Source organism: Hylobates moloch, unplaced genomic scaffold (assembly GCF_009828535.3).
Source record: "Hylobates moloch isolate HMO894 unplaced genomic scaffold, HMol_V3 SCAFFOLD_23, whole genome shotgun sequence".
In the NCBI taxonomy this organism is placed as follows: domain Eukaryota; kingdom Metazoa; phylum Chordata; class Mammalia; order Primates; family Hylobatidae; genus Hylobates; species Hylobates moloch.
Genome location: NW_026652298.1, coordinates 38647980 through 38665840, shown reverse-complemented (window position 1 = coordinate 38665840; position 17861 = coordinate 38647980). Strand labels below are relative to the sequence as shown.

The 17861-nt window shown below is 51.1% G+C and overlaps 2 protein-coding genes across 10 annotated transcripts in view; one reads left to right on the top strand and one right to left on the bottom strand.

Annotated features, from left to right (window-relative positions):
- Nucleotides 1–7298, top strand: part of CLUAP1 (clusterin associated protein 1) — a 45665-nt gene extending 38367 nt beyond the window's left edge. For 4 of the 5 annotated variants that reach the window (XM_058434003.1, XM_058434001.1, XM_058434005.1 and 1 more), the window contains 3 exons: nt 2809–3002; nt 5844–5925; nt 6721–6830. In XM_058434003.1, coding sequence (XP_058289986.1) covers nt 2809–2955 — 147 coding nt within the window. In that variant the 3' untranslated portion in view covers nt 2956–3002; nt 5844–5925; nt 6721–6830. Of the gene's footprint in view, nt 1–2808; nt 3003–5843; nt 5926–6720; nt 6831–6895; nt 7052–7152 lie in introns of those variants that run through there. The other variant, XM_058434002.1, reaches the window with a different exon arrangement.
- A 486-nt stretch (nt 7299–7784) lies between these two features.
- The window catches only part of NLRC3 (NLR family CARD domain containing 3), a 39928-nt gene continuing 29851 nt past the window's right edge, over nt 7785–17861 (bottom strand). For 3 of the 5 annotated variants that reach the window (XM_058433998.1, XM_032145463.2, XM_058433999.1), the window contains 10 exons: nt 17163–17246; nt 16436–16519; nt 15880–15963; nt 15408–15491; nt 14873–14956; nt 10976–11059; nt 10159–10242; nt 9427–9510; nt 8929–9012; nt 7785–8653 (listed from right to left, as the gene is read on the bottom strand). In XM_058433998.1, coding sequence (XP_058289981.1) covers nt 8563–8653; nt 8929–9012; nt 9427–9510; nt 10159–10242; nt 10976–11059; nt 14873–14956; nt 15408–15491; nt 15880–15963; nt 16436–16519; nt 17163–17246 — 847 coding nt within the window. In that variant the 3' untranslated portion in view covers nt 7785–8562. Of the gene's footprint in view, nt 8654–8928; nt 9013–9426; nt 9511–10073; nt 10243–10975; nt 11080–14872; nt 14957–15407; nt 15492–15879; nt 15964–16435; nt 16520–17162; nt 17247–17861 lie in introns of those variants that run through there. The other 2 variants (XM_058434000.1, XM_032145464.2) reach the window with 2 other exon arrangements.

Genomic DNA, 17861 nt, shown 5'->3' with positions numbered 1-17861 from the left:
TCTGTGCTGCTGCGGAATTCACAGTGAGGAGAGGCCGCTCAGGCTTGCCAGCAGGATGCACAGAGATCAGGCCTTGAATTCATAGGGCACAGTCTGTAGAGAAGCAGAGAGAGCAACTAGAAAATAATTTTCCTAACAAGCTCGGGTGTGGATGGTAAATAGCTTCTCTCCTTCTTGCCCACCCAAGACAGAAAGAGGGAGTGTGGCATGGGCGCTGGGGATGCTGAGGCAGCACTGCCTGCCTCTTCTCTAGGGTTTGCCTTCTCTCTTCTCAGAGCAAAAGCATTAGTTGCAGCTGAGCTTTATTCTCTCAGAGCAAATGCATTAGTCGCAGCTGAGCTTTATGCCTGGTGGTCACTTGTTTATTTCAAGGAGGCTCTGTCCATGCAGCCCTCCAGGCACAGGGTTCCATGCTTTATGTGTTCAGGCATCCAACACCTGTCTGTTGAGTGCCTGCCACATGCCAGTGCTGTCGTGGATTATGGGGAACACAGCAGGGGGCAGAGACAAGCCCCCACTTCATGGCTCACACGCCAGCAATAATGATGGATTGTCGGATCAGGGCTCATGGTGTTAACAGGAGGAATAACAGCTTCAGGGGACATGGAGTGACAGGGAACAAGGAGGGGGTGGCATCTTCCGTGAGGTCAGTGAAGGGCTCTGACGTGGTGGTATTTGAGCAGGGCCTGAGTGGAGGGAGTGAGCGCATGGGTTGGCGGCACCTGGGCATGTGGAATGCACTCCTCACGTCGAGGAGCAGAGGGTGTGGGTGAGTGAGAGAGGCAGCAGGGGCCATGCAGAGCCTTGCAGGGTGAGATGAAGACTCTGTGTTTTCTCTGAGTGTGAGGGGAAGGCCCTGAAGAATCATGAGCCCAGAAGGATCAAGAGCTGATCCCTGTTTGAGAGAAGCCGGTTAGGAGGCGCCTGCATCCGTGGAGGTCAGAGGTGACGGTGCTTGGCCGAAGGTGTGGCAGCAGAGGTGTTGAGAAGTGGTCAGGTCCTGGGTCTGTCTCTAAGATCCATCAGCTTTTGTGAATTGATTGGACATCGGCTGTTAGAGAAAGAGAGAAATGAGGGTGCCTGGGCTGGGTCTAATCAGCAGAAAGCAGAGTTTCATTTTCTGAGATGGGGCTGACTTGACAAAGGGGCTTGGAGGGCAGATCGAAAGTTTGATTTTGGACATTCTGAATGTGACAACCACATGCTAGGGTGGAGTAGCCAGGTGGAATTTAAGTCTGGATTTCAAGGGCCACGTCTGGGCTAGAGATTGAATTTTGGGAGCCACCCTTATTTGGTTGGTATCTAAGCCACGAGGATAGATGTGACTGCCTAGGGAGAGCAAGTAGAACGAGAAGAGAGGCGACCCAAGGTCCTGAGCTCCATCTGCCCTGCAGAGGTTGGGGAGGAAGGGGCAGGCAGGGGAGGCTGAGGGGCGTCATCAGTGAGGAAGCGGGACCTGGACTAGAGAAGGGGCCCTGGGGGATGGAGAAGATGGGTTTTAAGGATGAAGGGTGGGGCCGGGCGCGGTGGCTCACGCCTGTAATCCCAGCACTTTGGGAGGCCGAGGCGGTTGGATCACAAGGTCAGGAGATCGAGACCATCCTGGCTAACACAGTGAAACCCCGTCTCTACTAAAAATACAAAAAATTAGCCGGGCGAGGTGGCGGGCGCCTGTAGTCCCAGCTACTCGGGAGGCTGAGGCAGGAGAATGGCGTGAACCCCGGGGGGCGGAGCCTGCAGTGAGCCGAGATCGCGCCACTGCACTCCAGCCTGGGCGACAGCAAGACTCTGTCTCAAAAAAAAAAAAAAAAAAAAGAACGGTAATATTCAGAAGGATGAAGAGGTGATTCCACAGCTCAAGCAGGATGAGGCCTGAGAATCAATCCCAATCCATTGAATGTTTCCGTCTTGACAGGAGCGGTGCTGGGGTCAGTAGGTGAGAGCCTGGGGGAACTGAAGCAGTCGTGAGGGGCACAGGTGCAGACAGTGACTTCAACGACTCACTCAGGAGCTCTGTGTGAGGGGAGAGAGACGGGGCAGAGCAGCTGGAGAGGAAGGTGGGATTATGTTTGGGGTTTTTTTCCAAGAAGGAAATTATAGCATGTGTGTGCACCGGCGGGAATGATCTAGATAGAACGACCAGCCATCCTGGTTTACATGGGACGCAGGACTTGCCGTTTTAAAGCTGGGCTGAGTTGGTCGCCCTGGATCTGATGAGGAGAGAGAGGGTGTGTCTTTCACTTTGCTCCCCCCCTTTTTTTTTTTTTTTTTTTTTTGAGACAGAGTCTTGCTTTGGAGCGCAGTGGTGCAATCTCGGCTTACTGCACCTCCACCCCCCAGGTTCAAGCGATTCTCCTGCCTCAGCCTCTGGAGTAGCTGGGATTCACTTTGCTCCTTATACCAATGCCTATGTTGCTTTCCATCCACAATCTGCAAAAGGCCACTACAGGCCTCCCTTCCCTCTCTCCAAGCCCCTGTCCTTCTTGCCATCTGTAGGGGGAGTCTCTGGGTCCACTGGCCCTCAGTGCAGACCTAGAGTGCTTCTTAGACACTGTGGGAAAGCCAGCCCCTGCAGCACCACACCCAGATGCACCTGGAGTTTGGAGGATTCTGGTTGGATGATAAATTCCAGCCGGCAGTACATAGCCTCAGTCCCATCCGTATGCCCTCCCACAGCCTGCTTGCCACTGTGCCAGCCTCTTCCTTCACACAGGAATGCTGCTATAGAAATGGAGGCAGAGAATCTTAGGACAAGATGTCAGGAATGAGGTGGGACCCCCCGTTGCCTCTGCCATTTTTTTCCTGTAGGAGGACTCGGAGGAGAGTGAAATTGACATGGAAGATGATGATGAGGATGACGATTTGGAAGATGAGAGCATTTCTCTCTCACCAAGCAAGCCCAATCGAAGGGTCCGGAAACCTGAACCCCTGGATGAGAGTGACAATGACTTCTGACCCTTTTGCCAAGGGACTCTGGCAGATTAAAACCCTCAGACTTGTAGGTAAATGGGAACTTAGAAGATTAGGAAGGTAACGCCTGTTTTGTTCACTAAGCTGGCTGGACTCATGATTACTGAAGCAATGCTTATTTCTGCTTTAGCCTCCTATGTTTGCATTCCATGAAGCTTAAATAAGAATTGAAGCAAATCCCTAAGATTTTTTTTTTTCCACCTTATTTATCTCCTAAAACTTGAGGAATGCATGTGTTCTTAGTGATTCACACCCACGGGACAAAAACTCAAGGAGAAATAAGAGCTGACGCCACACAAATCTTGGCTGCTTTCGTTACTATACATGTTCTCTGAGAGTCTGGCAGAGTTGGGGCTGGAACTTGGCCCTGGGGACTCATGTTTGGAATCGTAGGAACATCTGGCTGTTAATCACTTGCACCGTTGAGAACATCTCCTATATGTCGGCTTTTAATTCTAGCCCTTGTTTCATTTTGTAATCTTATTTTCTTTCTTCTGCATGTTCACAATACCAAGCATTAAACATATTTTAATAACGAAAATTTTCTGAAAGAAGGTTAGCTAAAGTTAAATGAAAACTTGGTTTCTTTGAAAATCAGGCAGTAGAGACAGGCTCCAGATGAGGAATCCTCCGTGTTCTCTCCAAAGCGGACATTGCTCTGGGAGTCCAGTTCACCTTGGATTACAGCCACCTTCATGTTTCCACGGCTGGTACTAAATCTGGAAACTCTGGTGACCTGGGCTGCCCTCTCGGAGACGCCAGACTCCCGTGGCAATGACAGCCGGGACACTCTCCTTCCCTCCAGCCAGGGTTTCTCTAAAGGAGCTTTGTTTTGTCTAAAGTGTGGCAAGACATAGTGCACAACACAGGGACAAAGGCAGGTTTCCTGCAGCTCGCTACCTAAGTGTTTCTGTAGGGGAAGGAGCCAATTAAGAAAAAGTCTTCGTACAGATTCGTGTTTCTGATTTAAAACAACTACAACACAGGATTGAATTAGGTAGAGTAGTAGCACTAGAAGAATTTTTCTGTTGTGAAATTAGAAGTGGAGTTGGTTTTTTTCTTTTTTCTTCTTCTTTCTTTTTAATATGAAAAGTACTTAGCTGGGAGTGGTGGCAAGCGCCCTTGGGCCCAGCTACTTAGGAGTCCGAGGTGGGAGGATCACTTGAGCCCAGGAGTTTTAAACTAGCCTGGACAACTAAGTGAGACTCCATCTCTACAAAAAATTTAAAAATTAGCCAGGTGTGGAGGGGCATGCCTGTGGTCCCAGCTATTCAGGAGGCTGAGGCAGGAGAATCACTAGAGACCAGGAGGTCAAGGCTGCACTGAGCCGTGATCATGCCACTGCACTCCAGCCTGGGTGATAGAGTGAGAACCTTTTCTTTAAAAAAAAGAAAAAGAAAAGCATGCTGCTTGTAAAAAGCATACAGTAGGTGCAGTGGCTCACACCTGTAATCCTAGCACTTTGAGAGGCCGAGGCGGGTGGATCAACTGAGGTCAGGGGTTTGAGACCCCAGCCTGGCCAACATGGCGAAACCCCACCTCTACTAAAAATACAAAAATTAGCCGGGCGTGGTAGCGCATGCCTGTAACCCCAGCTACTGGGGAGGCTGAGGCAGGAGAATCGCTTGAACCTAGGAGGCAGAGGTTGCAGTGAGCCGAGATGGCGCCACTGCATTCCAGCCTGGGCAACAAAAAAAAAAAAAAAAAAAAAAGATCAATAACTAAAAACAGAAAACAGTTTTCACTTATTTTACAATTAAAAATCAGAAACTTCTGTAAAAAAAAAGGCCGGGCGCGGTGGCTCACGCTTGTAATCCCAGCACTTTGGGAGGCCGAGGCGGGCGGATCCCGAGGTCAGGAGATCGAGACCACGGTGAAACCCCGTCTCTACTAACAATACAAAAAAAAAACTAGCCGGGTGTGGTGGCGGGCGCCTGTAGTCCCAGCTACTCGGAGAGGCTGAGGCAGGAGAATGGCGCAAACCTGGGAGGCGGAGCTTGCAGTGAGCCGAGATCGCGCCACTGCACTCCAGCCCGGGCGGCAGAGCGAGACTCCGTCTCAAAAAAAAAAAAACAAACAAAAAAAAACAGCATTCAGTGAATTCACCAGTAATTTGAAATGCACCATATTGTAAATGATCCACTGACAGGGAAGCCAGCGTGTTGGAGCCATGCCAGCCACCTCAGACGCCGTGGCTCTAAGACGCGGAAGAGTCACTGCATCTTCTTGGATGTTACAGATTTGGTTTGCCTGAATGTGACTTGACTTCTGTTTTAAAAAAACATACAAATAGAGTTCTATTTTCCATATGTGATGCTTTCCTCGAACACACTTTAACACAGAAGCCTAACCTAGCTGCAAAGTGCCCATCCACAGACATAGGCAGCAGCTCCAAAGGGCGTTTCATTGTGTCCTGCTTCTACATCATCTGTTAGTCAACTGACTTTGTGCAAAGTCTCACCATGTAGAGCACTGCCTTGCTTGAGCAAGGAAGTTTCTGTCAACAGCAAGCTTTGTGTACTCTATCATTTTTATTAAAGTATTTCAGTCAATAGTGACCCATTGTAGAATGCATCCAGGAGTCACACGTGCAAGTGCTTTATGACCTGGCACCATTTGGTTTTGGCCAGGCAGCAGAGCAGACCTCAGGACCTAAGGAGGATGGCTGTGATTAGGTCAGTAGAAAACTAGCAGGCCATTGCTGATAATTATTTACTATATAATTAGAGGACTTGCTAAAATGCTTTTAAAAAATGTGTATTGATGGAAAATACAAAGGAATTTTTCAAATACTCAATTTTATTTGTAGTAGTTATCAAGAACAAAGTCCTCGGACTTCTGATGGGAAATCTGAACTACTGTTTCTCTTTTAGCTTGGACAAGAAGAAATGTATCCCTCTCATTAGCACTTTAATACCAGTGTCACGTGTCTGGAGGGAAATTGTATTCATTTAGGTAAGCAACACACTACATAAATATCACCGCTGTTAGACCCAGGGGACTCTCAGGTGCCAGAATTGAGGATTCCTTTAATTGGAAGGGAGCTAAAGGGTCTGCCTCCTACCTAGAAGTCCTTTATGTGGATATGAATTAAATTCTCTTGTCTCTTTTGCTCTGATGCGGTCTGTGTGGGCTAGCTGGCTCTGGTGTGTCCCTGACGACAGACTGAACTCCTTAACCATTTCAGACAGCTTGAAGATGTATGATCATTATTTGAAAAGGGAGAGAGGGAGGACTCTTTGTTTTCTCCACCACTTTGGCTCCTGAGGTTTCTTCAGTGTTAGGTTTCTGTAGGGCCCAGCTTTCTCCAGCATTTGGCTACTGCAACTCTGTTCTGCCAAGCTCTTAACTCAGACAGAAACAATGCAAACCAGCAGACAGAGCATCACCTTAAAAGTACTAAAACAGCTGTCAATCTAGAAGTCTCTGCCCAGCAACAACTGTCATAAATACTGCAAGACCCATGTTCAGATTTCTCCCTTTTTACAAATAATGTTTTGTTTTGTTTTGTTTTGTTTTATTTCCCAGCTACTACAAGTGATCCAAATGTTCTTTATAGGAGACTTTTTCCTCCAGTCTAGGATCGAGTCAAAGATCTTGCATTAAGTTTCATCTCTGTAATCTTTAATTTCACGCTATCTGCAACGTTTTGTGTTTTTCATGACATTGATGTTTTTCATGAGGTCAGGCCATTTATTCTGCAGAATATCTGTCAATTTGGATTTTTTCTAATTGTTTCTTCATGATTAGAATCAGGCAAACATTTTTTGACAAGAATACATCAGAGACGACTCCGTGGTGCATCAGACTGGGGGCATGTGATGTCTATGTGTCCCATTATTGGCGATGTTCAATTCCGTGACTTCTATTGAGGCTGCGTTTACCAGATTTCAGATTAAGGTACCTTTTTCCCTTTGTAAATTAGGATATCACCTTTGTGGGGTGCCGTTTTGAGACTGTGAGGACATCATCTTCCCGAGTAGGCCTTCATCCATGGCCTCAGCATCCATGATGGTTCCTGACCGGATGCTCACTTTTGAAGAAACATTTCAAACAATAGTGATTCCTTTCCAATTCAAAAGTAATCATTGCTTTATAGTCTTCATAAATATTTTCTATAGTTATTTAGTTGATGAAAGCTGTTGATGTCCATTTGGATTTTTTTCCCTCCAACACAAACAGCTTCAGGAATTGGTGCCACATAGAGACTCAGCTTGCCTGTCCCCATGGAAGCTGTGGCCACAGCAGTGGCTTTGGAAGCCTAGTAAGGAATGACATCACTGCCAGGTGCAGTGGCTCACACCTGTAATCCCAGCACTTTGGGAGGCCGAGGTGGGCGGATCACTTGAGGTCAGGAGTTCAAGACCAGCCTGATCAACATGGTGAAACCCCATCTCTACTAAAAATACAAAAATTAGCTGGGTGTGGTGGTGTGTGCCTGTAGACCCAACTACTTGGGAGACTGAGGCAGAAGAATCACTGGAACCCATGAGGTAGAGGCTACAGTGAGCTGAGATCACGCCACTGCACTCCAGCCTGGGTGACAGATTCTGTCTCAAAAATAAATAATGACATCACTGAATACATTGAATGTGCTACTGATAACCAGTGTGCCAGACTCCAGACAACATGTGCCAGGCATCACCCATGTCTTTGATTTTGTAATAAATAAAAAGTGGGGCCAGGTGTGGTGGCTCATCCCTGTAATCCCAGTACTTTGGGAGGCCCAGGCTGATGAATCACCTGAGGTCAGGAGTTCGAGACCTGCCTGGCCAACGTGGTGAAACCCTGTCTCTACTAAAACTACAAAAATTAGCCGGGCATGGTGGCGGGTGCCTGTATTCCCAGCTACTGGGGAGGCTGAGGCAGGAGAATCACATGAGCCCGGGAGGCGGAGGTTGCAGGGAGCCGAGATCGTGCCACTGCACTCCAGCCTGGGCGACAAGAGCGAGACTCCATCTCAAAAACAAACAAAAAAGGCAAAATCCTTGGAGAACTCTTATTGTCTCTGGTTCCAGAATCCTAGAATTAAAACTTTCATTTATCTTCACAATTTTCCCATAGTTTTTTCATGTCTGTAAGGATGATACCCTAAAACCTTCTTCTTGAGAAAATAAAGAAGGGTCCCCTCTGTCACCCCTGCCAAACGGATGCTCCTCACGGGCTTGAGATGGCAGCTCATCTCAGAGCATGGGATGATTTTTAACCAGGTGAATGGAAAGGGGCAGTAATAAACATTTTTAAAGGTTGGGGGCATATGAAGTCCTCAGGGTGTAAAGGTGGAACCAGCCTCCTGCACTGCTGAGCTTTCAGGCCTTTGTCTCCTAGTCCCTTGGTGGTGGCCCTCTCCCTTCTCTGTGCCATAACAGAGTACCCGTCGCCCCCTGCCTGGACCACTCCTGCACCAGAAGAGGAGCTCACGACCTCCTCTGGCAGCACCTCTCTTTCCTCCGTGCAGAGCCCGGCTTTTGTGCTGAGCGAGCAGCGTTCCCAGCTCCCAGGCAGGCCCCCAGAAGTCGGCCTTTCTGTTCAAAAGCTTCCAGCTGAGTATCTGCCCATTCTCCTGCTCCGTCCACCAGGAACTCCTTTTGCTCACATTTCAACAGTGCATGTGGGAGCATTTGTCTTGATGGCCTCTGAGATCATCCTGGCCCCGGAGTCTCCAACGTGGTTTCCCTGGAGACTAGAAGAGTAGGGTTAAGGCAGGGCTCGAAGCCTGCAGGTTCTCTTTAGTAGAGCAGGTCATACGATAGAAAATGCAGGACTCCATGCAAAGCCTTTGTGCTTCTAGGATCCCCTCGCTACATGGACAAGGCTCAGGGTACCTCCCCTTAGACCAGGTTTCCCTGTAGGCCTGCTGAAGGATCTGGGAGTCAGCTGGCTTTCAGAACTGGGCAAAAGGCAGTGCGTGACCTGGAAGCAGTTCTAAGGGCGAGCAGGAAGGGCAGGTGCACTCACTTGATATGCTGGAGCCTGTGGTTTCCAGACAGTGCTGTGGCAACGCATATCGCCCCGTCCATCCCCAGGGAATTCTCTTGCAGACTAAGTGGAAAAGAGATGCAGACACACAGTGAGCCATCAGGGCAGAAGGAAAACACCCGGGGAAGCAACACTGCATTGTCTGGGGGCAGTAACCCAGGCAGATGTGTCCACAAGTGCCGTGGCAACTCCAGGTGGGAGTTGACCCTGGAGACAGGTGTCTACGAGTAGCCAGATTGTCCCACGCAAGTGCAATGGAGGATGTAAGACCATAAATGCAGATGTGAGTGACTTCTGACTGAAGCTAAGCAGACTCAACAAACCCAGCTGCAGTGGAATGTGGACTATAATAAAAGTCTGATTATATTCAGAAGGAGATAGCTACAGAAGAAATCAGGAGCATTTTATCCCACCAGGGAGGACCCAGCAGAGAACTCTGCTGCTCCAGGACGCAGGTAGGTCCCTCCAGCCACTTACTTGAGTCTCCGGAGACTTGAGTTTACCTTCAGAGCATTGGCCAGGGCTTTGGCTCCAGCCACCCCAATGGCATTTCCTCTTAAGCTGTTGGGAAAGACGGGAAGCCTAAGGCATGGGTACAGGCTAAGAGGTGATCCTGACCCCTCTGCAGGTGGGCTTGGGGCTACTTGGTAGAGGAAACAAGGACTTCAGCAGTCACAGGAGGCCAGGGCTGTGCCTTCCTCACTCCAGGGCAACAGGGCAGAGCTAGCTGGGAAGCAGGGCACACAGGGGCATGGCTGGCCTAGCCAGGTGGGTTGTTGGAGCCTTCCTCCTCTTCCACTCCAAACAGAAAAGCGGGGCTGAGACAGGAGAGGCAGCCCTCCATCTGGGCAGGTCCCTAGTGCCCCCCAGCAAGGGCAGGAATTCTGAGGACATGCCTGAGCCTCAGAGCTGTAGCCTCACCCCAGGACTTTGGATCTGTCCAGAGAACAAGATTGGCCACCCTGGGACCCATAAACCGGGCCTCTAGACGTGTTCAGCCTGGCAAGGCCAACCCGGAGAGGAGGGCAAATGATAGCAACTCCTAGGGAAAGGCATGAAGTGGGGCTGGGAAACTGGTATACGTGCACTGAAGTGAAGATCACTCGGATGATTTGTGAGTTGCCTGTAAACTTTGTCCCCATATCTATTCATTGAGAATTCATTGATTTCTTTGGGCTAAAGACCATAGCTGGAGACTGGAATACTTACTCGAGAATCTCCAAGGTTCTGTTCACAGCCAAGGCTTCCCCTAGCACCTGGGCGCCCGGAGCACCAATTGAGGCCACCTGGAGACTGGGGCGGGGAGGGTGCCGTCAGTGTGGGCCGGCTGGGCGCACCTCCCTCTGCATACCCCATTCCCTTTCACCACCCCTTGACTCAGGGTGGAAAGTGGAGAGACAGCACTGAGAATGGTTGGACAGTGCTGTGTCTAGGCACTCCATCTCCTACCTACACTGTTGCCTAAGACAGAGATCTGGATGCTAAGGATATGAGAAATAGAGGCTGTCCCTGGAAGGGCTCAGGGAGAATGCTCCCTGCACCTCCTCATTACTACTCTATAAGTGTTTGAGCCCCCAACTGCTAATCTAATATTTCCTATAATAATATTAGGGAAATCAAACACACCTTCCTTGAGTTGTAAACAAAAATAACGTCTAGGCCAGGCGTGGTGTCTCACACCTGTAATCCTAGCACTTTGGGAGGCTGAGGTGGGCAGATCACCTGAAGTCGGGGGTTTGAGACCAGCCTGGCCAGCATGGTGAAACCCCGTCTCTACTAAAAATACAAAAATTAGTCTGGATGTGGTGGCGCACGCCTGTAATCCCAACTACTTGGGAGGCTGAGGCTTGAGAATCACTTGAACCCAGGAGGTGGAGGTTACAGTTACCTGAGATTGCGCCACTGCACTCCAGCCTGGGTGGCAGAGCAAGACTCTTGTCTCAAGGAAAAAAAAAAAAAAAAGACCTAACATGAAAGGATGGTGAAGGGACTGGTTTCCTGACTGCTGCGCACATCTAGGACTTACTAGAGAGCGGTGAGGGCTGTGTTGACCTTCAGTGCACGGGCCACCGCACATGCTCCGTCATCCCCGATGGCGTTCTCCTGTAAACTGGACACAGAGTGTGACCCCTTTGGGTGCACGGGGCATAGGGAGCATTCTAGCAAGGCCCTGCCACGCTTGGACATGCCAGGTTTAACCGACTACACCCACCATAGACATAGACTCCCAGGGTTTCCTGGGGATAACTGCCCTTCCTCCACAGGCCCTGCAGCCCGCCGCCTCATACTAACACAGAGGGGTCTGGGGCCTGCATGAGTCCGAACCACCAAAGGCAAGCAGGAAATGGGATACATAGAGTGACTGTCAACAGGGGCTTGGGACCCAAAAGGGGATGCTTTTCACAGCCAACCAGAAAATGAACTTAAAGCTCTCAATCCCTGAGCCATTCTTGTTTGTCTTGTTTCTCACTCTGCCACCCAGGCTGCAATGCAGTGGTGAGATCACGGCTCACTGCAGCCTCAGCCTCCCAGGCTCAAGCGATCCTCCCACCTCAGCTTCCTGAAGGGACTAAAATACTTAACTAGAGACTGGGACTACAGGCACATGCCACCATGCCCGGCTAATATTTTTATTCTTTTGTAGAGATGGGGATCTCCCTATGCTGCTCAGGCTGGTCCTGAACTGCTGGGCTCAAGCAGTCCTCCCACCTTGGCATCCCAAATTGCTGGCATTACAGGCAGGAGCCACCATGCCCAACCTCCTTGGCCATTCTTGCTATTTAGGGTTTTGTGTCATTTTTTCCCCTTCTAAATTAGAGGGAACTAGCAGGCCCTAGTGTCGTGAGTGACTGAGTTTAGCTCAAGCGCACATTGGTATGTTCAAGGCCAAGAGTTGTTTGCATTTGTTATTTTGACAGACATTTGAGTGTGGCCGGGTGCAGTGGCTCACACCTCTAATCCCAGCACTTTGGGAGGCTGAGGTGGGTGGATCACTTGAGGTCAGGAGTTCGAGACCAGCCTGGCCAACATGGTGAAACTCTGTCTCTACTAAAAATACAAAAATTAGGCTGGGTGGGTGTATTTTTAGTAGAGAACCCCGTCTCTACTAAAAATACACAAATTAGCCGGGAGTGGTGGAGGGCACCTGTAGTCCCAGCTACTGGGGAGGCTGAGGCAGGAGAATCACTTGAACCCAGGAGGTGAAGGTTGCAGTAAGCCGAGATCGCGCCACTGCACTCTAGTCTGGGTGACAGTTAGACTCCGTCTCAAAAAATTAAAAAAAAATAAGAAAGACAACATTTGAGTGTGTCTCGTGTGCTAGGGGTTGTATAAGGCAGCAGGCCTGAGTCCCCCTCTCGAAGCTCAGGTGGGAAGACGTGATTAAATGAGAGGTACAACAGGCCAAGTGCAGGCTGCAGGGAAAAGCAAGCAGCATCTCCCACCCCAGAGTGTCCACAGAAGGCTCCCAGAAGAAATAGATCAAAACCCAAACCCAAGTGGGGAGTGTGCCTGGCTCAGCTAAGGAACCCAAACTAATTGAGTTCCTGGGGAAGTGAGAAATGAGTCCAGGTAGGGACAAAGGAAGCAGATTTTAAGGGTCCCAGAAGCCACCCTAAGGAGCTGTGTGTACTTTACTCTGCAGGCCCTGGGCAGCCATTCAAGGATGGCACCCAAGACGGGACACAGCTGCTCTGGAAAGGTCTCTGGCCAGCAGTGTGAGAGGAGGGACTGAGGTGGAGGCTGCCACGGGGATGGAGGTGAGTGGTGCCGATGGCCTGGGTGGGGGCAGTGGACGCAGAGGGAATCGAGTGGGTGGCAGGGACACAGAGGGGACCGACCCAACAGGACTTGACAATGAATAGGAAGCAGGAGGTGGGCAGGCACAGTGGCTCACACCTGTAATCCTAGAACTTTGGGAGGCCAAGGTGGGAGGATCGCTTGAGCCCAGGAGTTCAAGACCAGCCTGGGCAACATAGTGAGGCCCCATCTCTTTAAAAAAAAATTGTAAATATTATTTTAAAAAATAAGTTATATGCTGGATGTGGTGGTTTGCACCTGTAATCCCAGCACTTTGGGAGGCCAAGGTGGAAGGATCACTTAAAGGTCAGGAGTTCGAGACCAGCCAGACCAACATAGTGAAACCCCCGTCTCTATTAAAAAAAAAAAAAAAAAAAAAAAGCCGGGTGTGGTGTTGGGCACCTGTAATCCCAGCTACTCGGGAGGCTAAGGCAGGAGAATCGCTTGGACCTGGGAGGCAGAGGTTGCAGTGCGCCGAGATCATGCCTCTGCACTCCAGCCTGGGCAACAGAGTGAGACTGCATCTCAAAAATAAAATAAAATAAAAATTATAGAAAAGGAAGTGGGAGGTGAGAGTGAAGGCCTTGTTTCTAGCTTGCACAGTTGGTTCCGTTCACAAGATGGGGAACCAAGAAGCAGGTTTTCGGGAGAGAGAATGCAGGGACCCCACACCCCAGCAAGACCCCGAAGGGAGGTGCAGAGGGGGTGTGGACGCACAGGTCGAGGGTTGAGGAGAGAGGCCTGGGACATGGACGTGGGAGTCGTTGGGACTTTGAAGATCACTGGAGCCCAGGGAAAGGCAAAGACCTCCAGGAAAAGAGACGCCAGGCAAGGGAGGATGACATAGGACAGATCCCTGAGGAGCCCTGCGCAGAAGAGCCAAACAGAAGAAAAGAGGACGAGGCCCAGCCAGAGGGGATATCCTGGAAGCTGAAGGAGAAGAAATGGTCAAGGAGAAAGGCCGATGAGGCTCCCAGGGTTAAACCTAGAGTTCCCTCACGCCCCAGCGACTCCACTCCCAGGTATATCCACCTAGGAGAAGGAAAGCTCACGTCCACACAGAAACGGGTGCACAAAGGTCCACAGCAGCACCGTTCCTAACAGCCAAGTAGGAACAACCCAACGTCCATCAGCTGATGAATGGAGAAATAAAACCTGTGTACCCATACGATGGATATCATTCAGCCTTACAAAGGAACTAAGTACTGAGACAGGCTACAGTGTGGATGAACCTTGAAAATCTGACACCAAATGAAAGACACCAGCCACAAAAGGCCATGTGTCGTATGAATCCATTTTTGGCCACATGTCGCACAATTCCATTTATATGCAGTGTCCAGGGTAGGAAGATCATGGAGACGGTAGATTAGTGGTTGCCAGGGTTGGGGGAAAGGGAGAATGGGTAGTGAGTGCTAACAGGGACAGGGGTTCTTTTTGGGGTGATGGAAATGTTATAAAATTGATTGTGATGGTTGCATCATTGAATACACTAGAAACCAGTGAATTGTCTACTAAGTGGGTGGATCCTCTGGCGTGAAGATTATATCTCAATAAAGCTGTCATATATATATATGTATATATGTGTATGTACATATATGTATGTGGTGTATATATGTGTATATGTATATATGTATATATGTGTGTGTGTGTGTATATATATATATATATATATATATATTTTTTTTTTTTTTTTTTTAACAGAGTCTCGTGCAGTGATGCGATCTCTGCTCACTGCGACCTGTGCCTCCTGAGTTCAAGCGATTCTCCTGCCTCAGCCTCCCGAGTAGCTGGGATTACACGCATGTGCCACCATGCCCGGCTAATTTTTGTATTTATAGTAGAGATGGGGTTTCCCCATGTTCAGGCTCGTCTTGAACTCCTGACACCTCACATGATCCACATGCCTCAGCCTCCCAAAGTGCTGGGATTACAGGCGTGAGCCAGCGCACCCGGCCAATATATTTAAAAGGTAGACAAGGACTGAAACATGCTGGCTGGCCTTAGGGAAGAGGAGGCTGTGTGCCAAGGGTCACTGGATTGAGCCTCTGCCTGGTGGGTGCCAGGTTTTCAGATTCCCCTGTTCCCGACAGCTCCCGCCCTGCAGCCCTTGGGCAGGCCAACTTACTCTAAGCTGGTGAGGCTCCTGTTGAGCTGTAGTGCTTGTCCCAGCGCCTGGGCAGCGCCGGCCTGGATGAAGTTCCACTGCAGGCTGGGCAGACACAGACACAGGTGACTACGTGACTATGTGACTATGTGGCCCTGGGGCAGAGCCAAGGAGGCTCTGATGGCAAGAGGTGGAATCCCTGCAGGATATGGCAGGAGAATTCCTGCAACCCCTGCCCAGGCTTAGTTCTCAGAGGGTCACATATACTCCCTGGTTAGCCGTGGCCAGAGGGCTGGGGAATAAGCCAGAAAAGACAGCTCCAAATGGCCTCTGCCTAGAGGCCCAGCTGTGACCACCTCTTAACACGTGTCTGTCTGTGGGTCAGGAGAGCACAGGATGGGGCACAGTCTGCTGGCAGCAGGCTAGCCCAGGCAGCCCCTGAGACCTTTGCAGGGGGTGTCCCCAAACCAGGTGTGGCCTGTACATCGTTGGTTTGGGTGGAGCCCGGCAGCTCTGCAGAAGGGGAATAGGGCAGGGTGGAGAGCTGCAGACTCACTGAAGGGAGGTGAGGGTGTGGTTTTCTCTCACTGCCACTGCGATGGCCCGGGCACCCTGGTCGTGGAGGAGATTGGCTGTCAGGCTAGGAGGAAGGGAACAGGAGCAAGTGAGCCGGGGGCTGGCTGTGAAGCCTCCGGTCCTTGGTCACCAGGGATTCCAGGGCTTGATGCCACATCACCCAGCCAGGACGTGGGGGAGCTTCCTGGGGATACGTTGCCCAATGGCATGGTCACATCCTCATCCATCCCCACCAGGTGAAGCAGATGGTGTCACACTAGCCTCGCTCTCGCGCAATTTACACTATGAGAGTGGGGGACTTGCCACCCGATGCCAGGTCTCCTGGCTGCACCCTCCCCAGCCAGCTCCTTCTCCAACCCTGTGACATGGCAAGGGTGCCCGTCAGCCCAGGCTCAGTGTGGGTGTGGTCATGGCATGAACAGCCTGTGGAGTCACAGGCCCCCATCACGTACTCCAGGTTCTTCAGGGTGCTGTTGGCGCAGAGGGCATGAGCGATGGCCTGGGCTCCCTCGGGACTGATGGAGTTTTCTCGAAGGCTGAAAAAAAAAGGAAAGACCCGAGCTTCTGACCGGGCAGATGAGGTGTCTGGCAGAGCCAAGCCCAGGTGTTTAGGCTTCTTGAAGCCCAAGAAACTGCAGGTGGGGGACCTAGAGTTCTGCACAGTCTGGGCTGAGGTGTGAAGGAGCCAGTGCTAGTGAGCCAGTGCTGGGCCAGCCAGGTGCCCCCGCTTTAGGACCATCCACAGTACAGGGAGAGGACAGGATGACAGGGCCCCAGAGGTGCGAGGGGACAGGTGGCTCAGCATGCATCTGGGAAGGGAGCGGCAGAGTGGGCCACTGCGGGCAGCAGCTATCCCCTGCACCCCAAGAGAGCAGGAAGAGGGCCAGGCTGCCAGGAAGGCTTCCCCAGCCGTAGATTTCCCTGAGACAGGCTTCCCAGTGCCAAGTCCCTGCAGACAGGTGCCCGGTCAAAGAAATGCCCTGTTTGGAGAGGGTGCCCAGGACTTACCTGAGGCTGAGGAGGGTCTGGTTGGTGCAGAGGGCTCCCATCAGTGCTGCCACTCCTGCGTCACTGATGGAATTGCTCTGCAGGCTGCAGACAGAGGAGGAGGTGCCCTGGGTGTGGCTGTCCCAGGACACAGAGGGAGCTGCCCTCTCCCAGTCTGGGACAGCAGGCACTGGGCTCAACAGGGAGTGGGGGGCTCCAGGGACAGTGGTGGCCACACTGCTCCTCTTTTCATCTCTCTTTCCTCTCTCATCCCCCCACCTTCTAGCCTCTGCCAGGTCAGAGCAGGTGAGTTTAGCACAACAAACCCCCAAATGTAGACCCTGCCTTGATGTGGGTGGCCCCAGACAGCCTCAGAGCAGGGTGTGTTGGGTCTGCAGCCCCCAGAGGGAGTGGCGCAGCAGGTTCCCCAAGTGTGGGTGCAGCGCTGAGCTCTCCTGCCCCCCACCAAAGCTGCTGCAGCTGACTCCCTCTCCAGCCACCCATGCTGGCTTCTCAAGGACAGTTGGAGCTCATCATTCCAAACACTCCAGACCCTACCCCAGCCCCCACTGTCTAGGGAAATGCAGCTGGTGGGGCACGGGGTACTGAGGACAGTGTGTGCTCAGGGTTAGTATTGGCAGGGAAATGGCCCTGGGGGACAGCCATTTTTCAGGACTGCCAGCCCACTATCTACTGGAAAGAGAACCCAGGGGGAATCGTCACCCTGGCAGGGGTCAGGTGGACTTACTCCAGGCTCTCCAGGCCCTGGTTCACCTTCAGGGCCTCAGCCAGAGCCTTGGCACCTCCATCACCAATACTATTACTGGAGAGCCTGCAAGAGAAGGGACATGGATGAGCCAGCCTCCAGGAGCTGCCGGGCAGGGCTGGGCGGAGGGATCAGGGTCAGGGAAGCCCTCATGGGAGGGCTGGCTCTGTTGTCTCAAGGGTGGCCAGTGCACAGTTCTGCCTGAGACCTGTTGGCTGTAGTCTCTGCAGGTGACCACCTGTTGTCTGTAAGAAATTAGGATAGCAAAGTGCCTCCTGACTCCCTGGCAAGAAAGGTCAGCCCTTCAGTTTTAAGTATTTTGGGGGGTTTTTGTGAAGATGGTCAGGAAATGTTTTCTTCTGCCAGCTCGGGAGACAGTAAATGTGAGCCCGAGAAGGTTGGGGTTCACCCAGTCTTGGGAATCTGAGTCTCCATTCTCCTCAGTTAGTGCTTTTGGAGTCCAAAGTCAGCTAACGAGCACCCACACATCCATCCATCTATCCATCCACTCACCCATCGATTTATCTACTTATCCACCCACTCATTCATAAATGCATCCATCTATCCATCCATCCATCCATCCATCCATCCATTCATCCATCCATCCACCTACCCACCTACCCACTTACCCATTCATCCATCCACTCATCCATCCACCTACCCATCAGTCCACTCACCCAT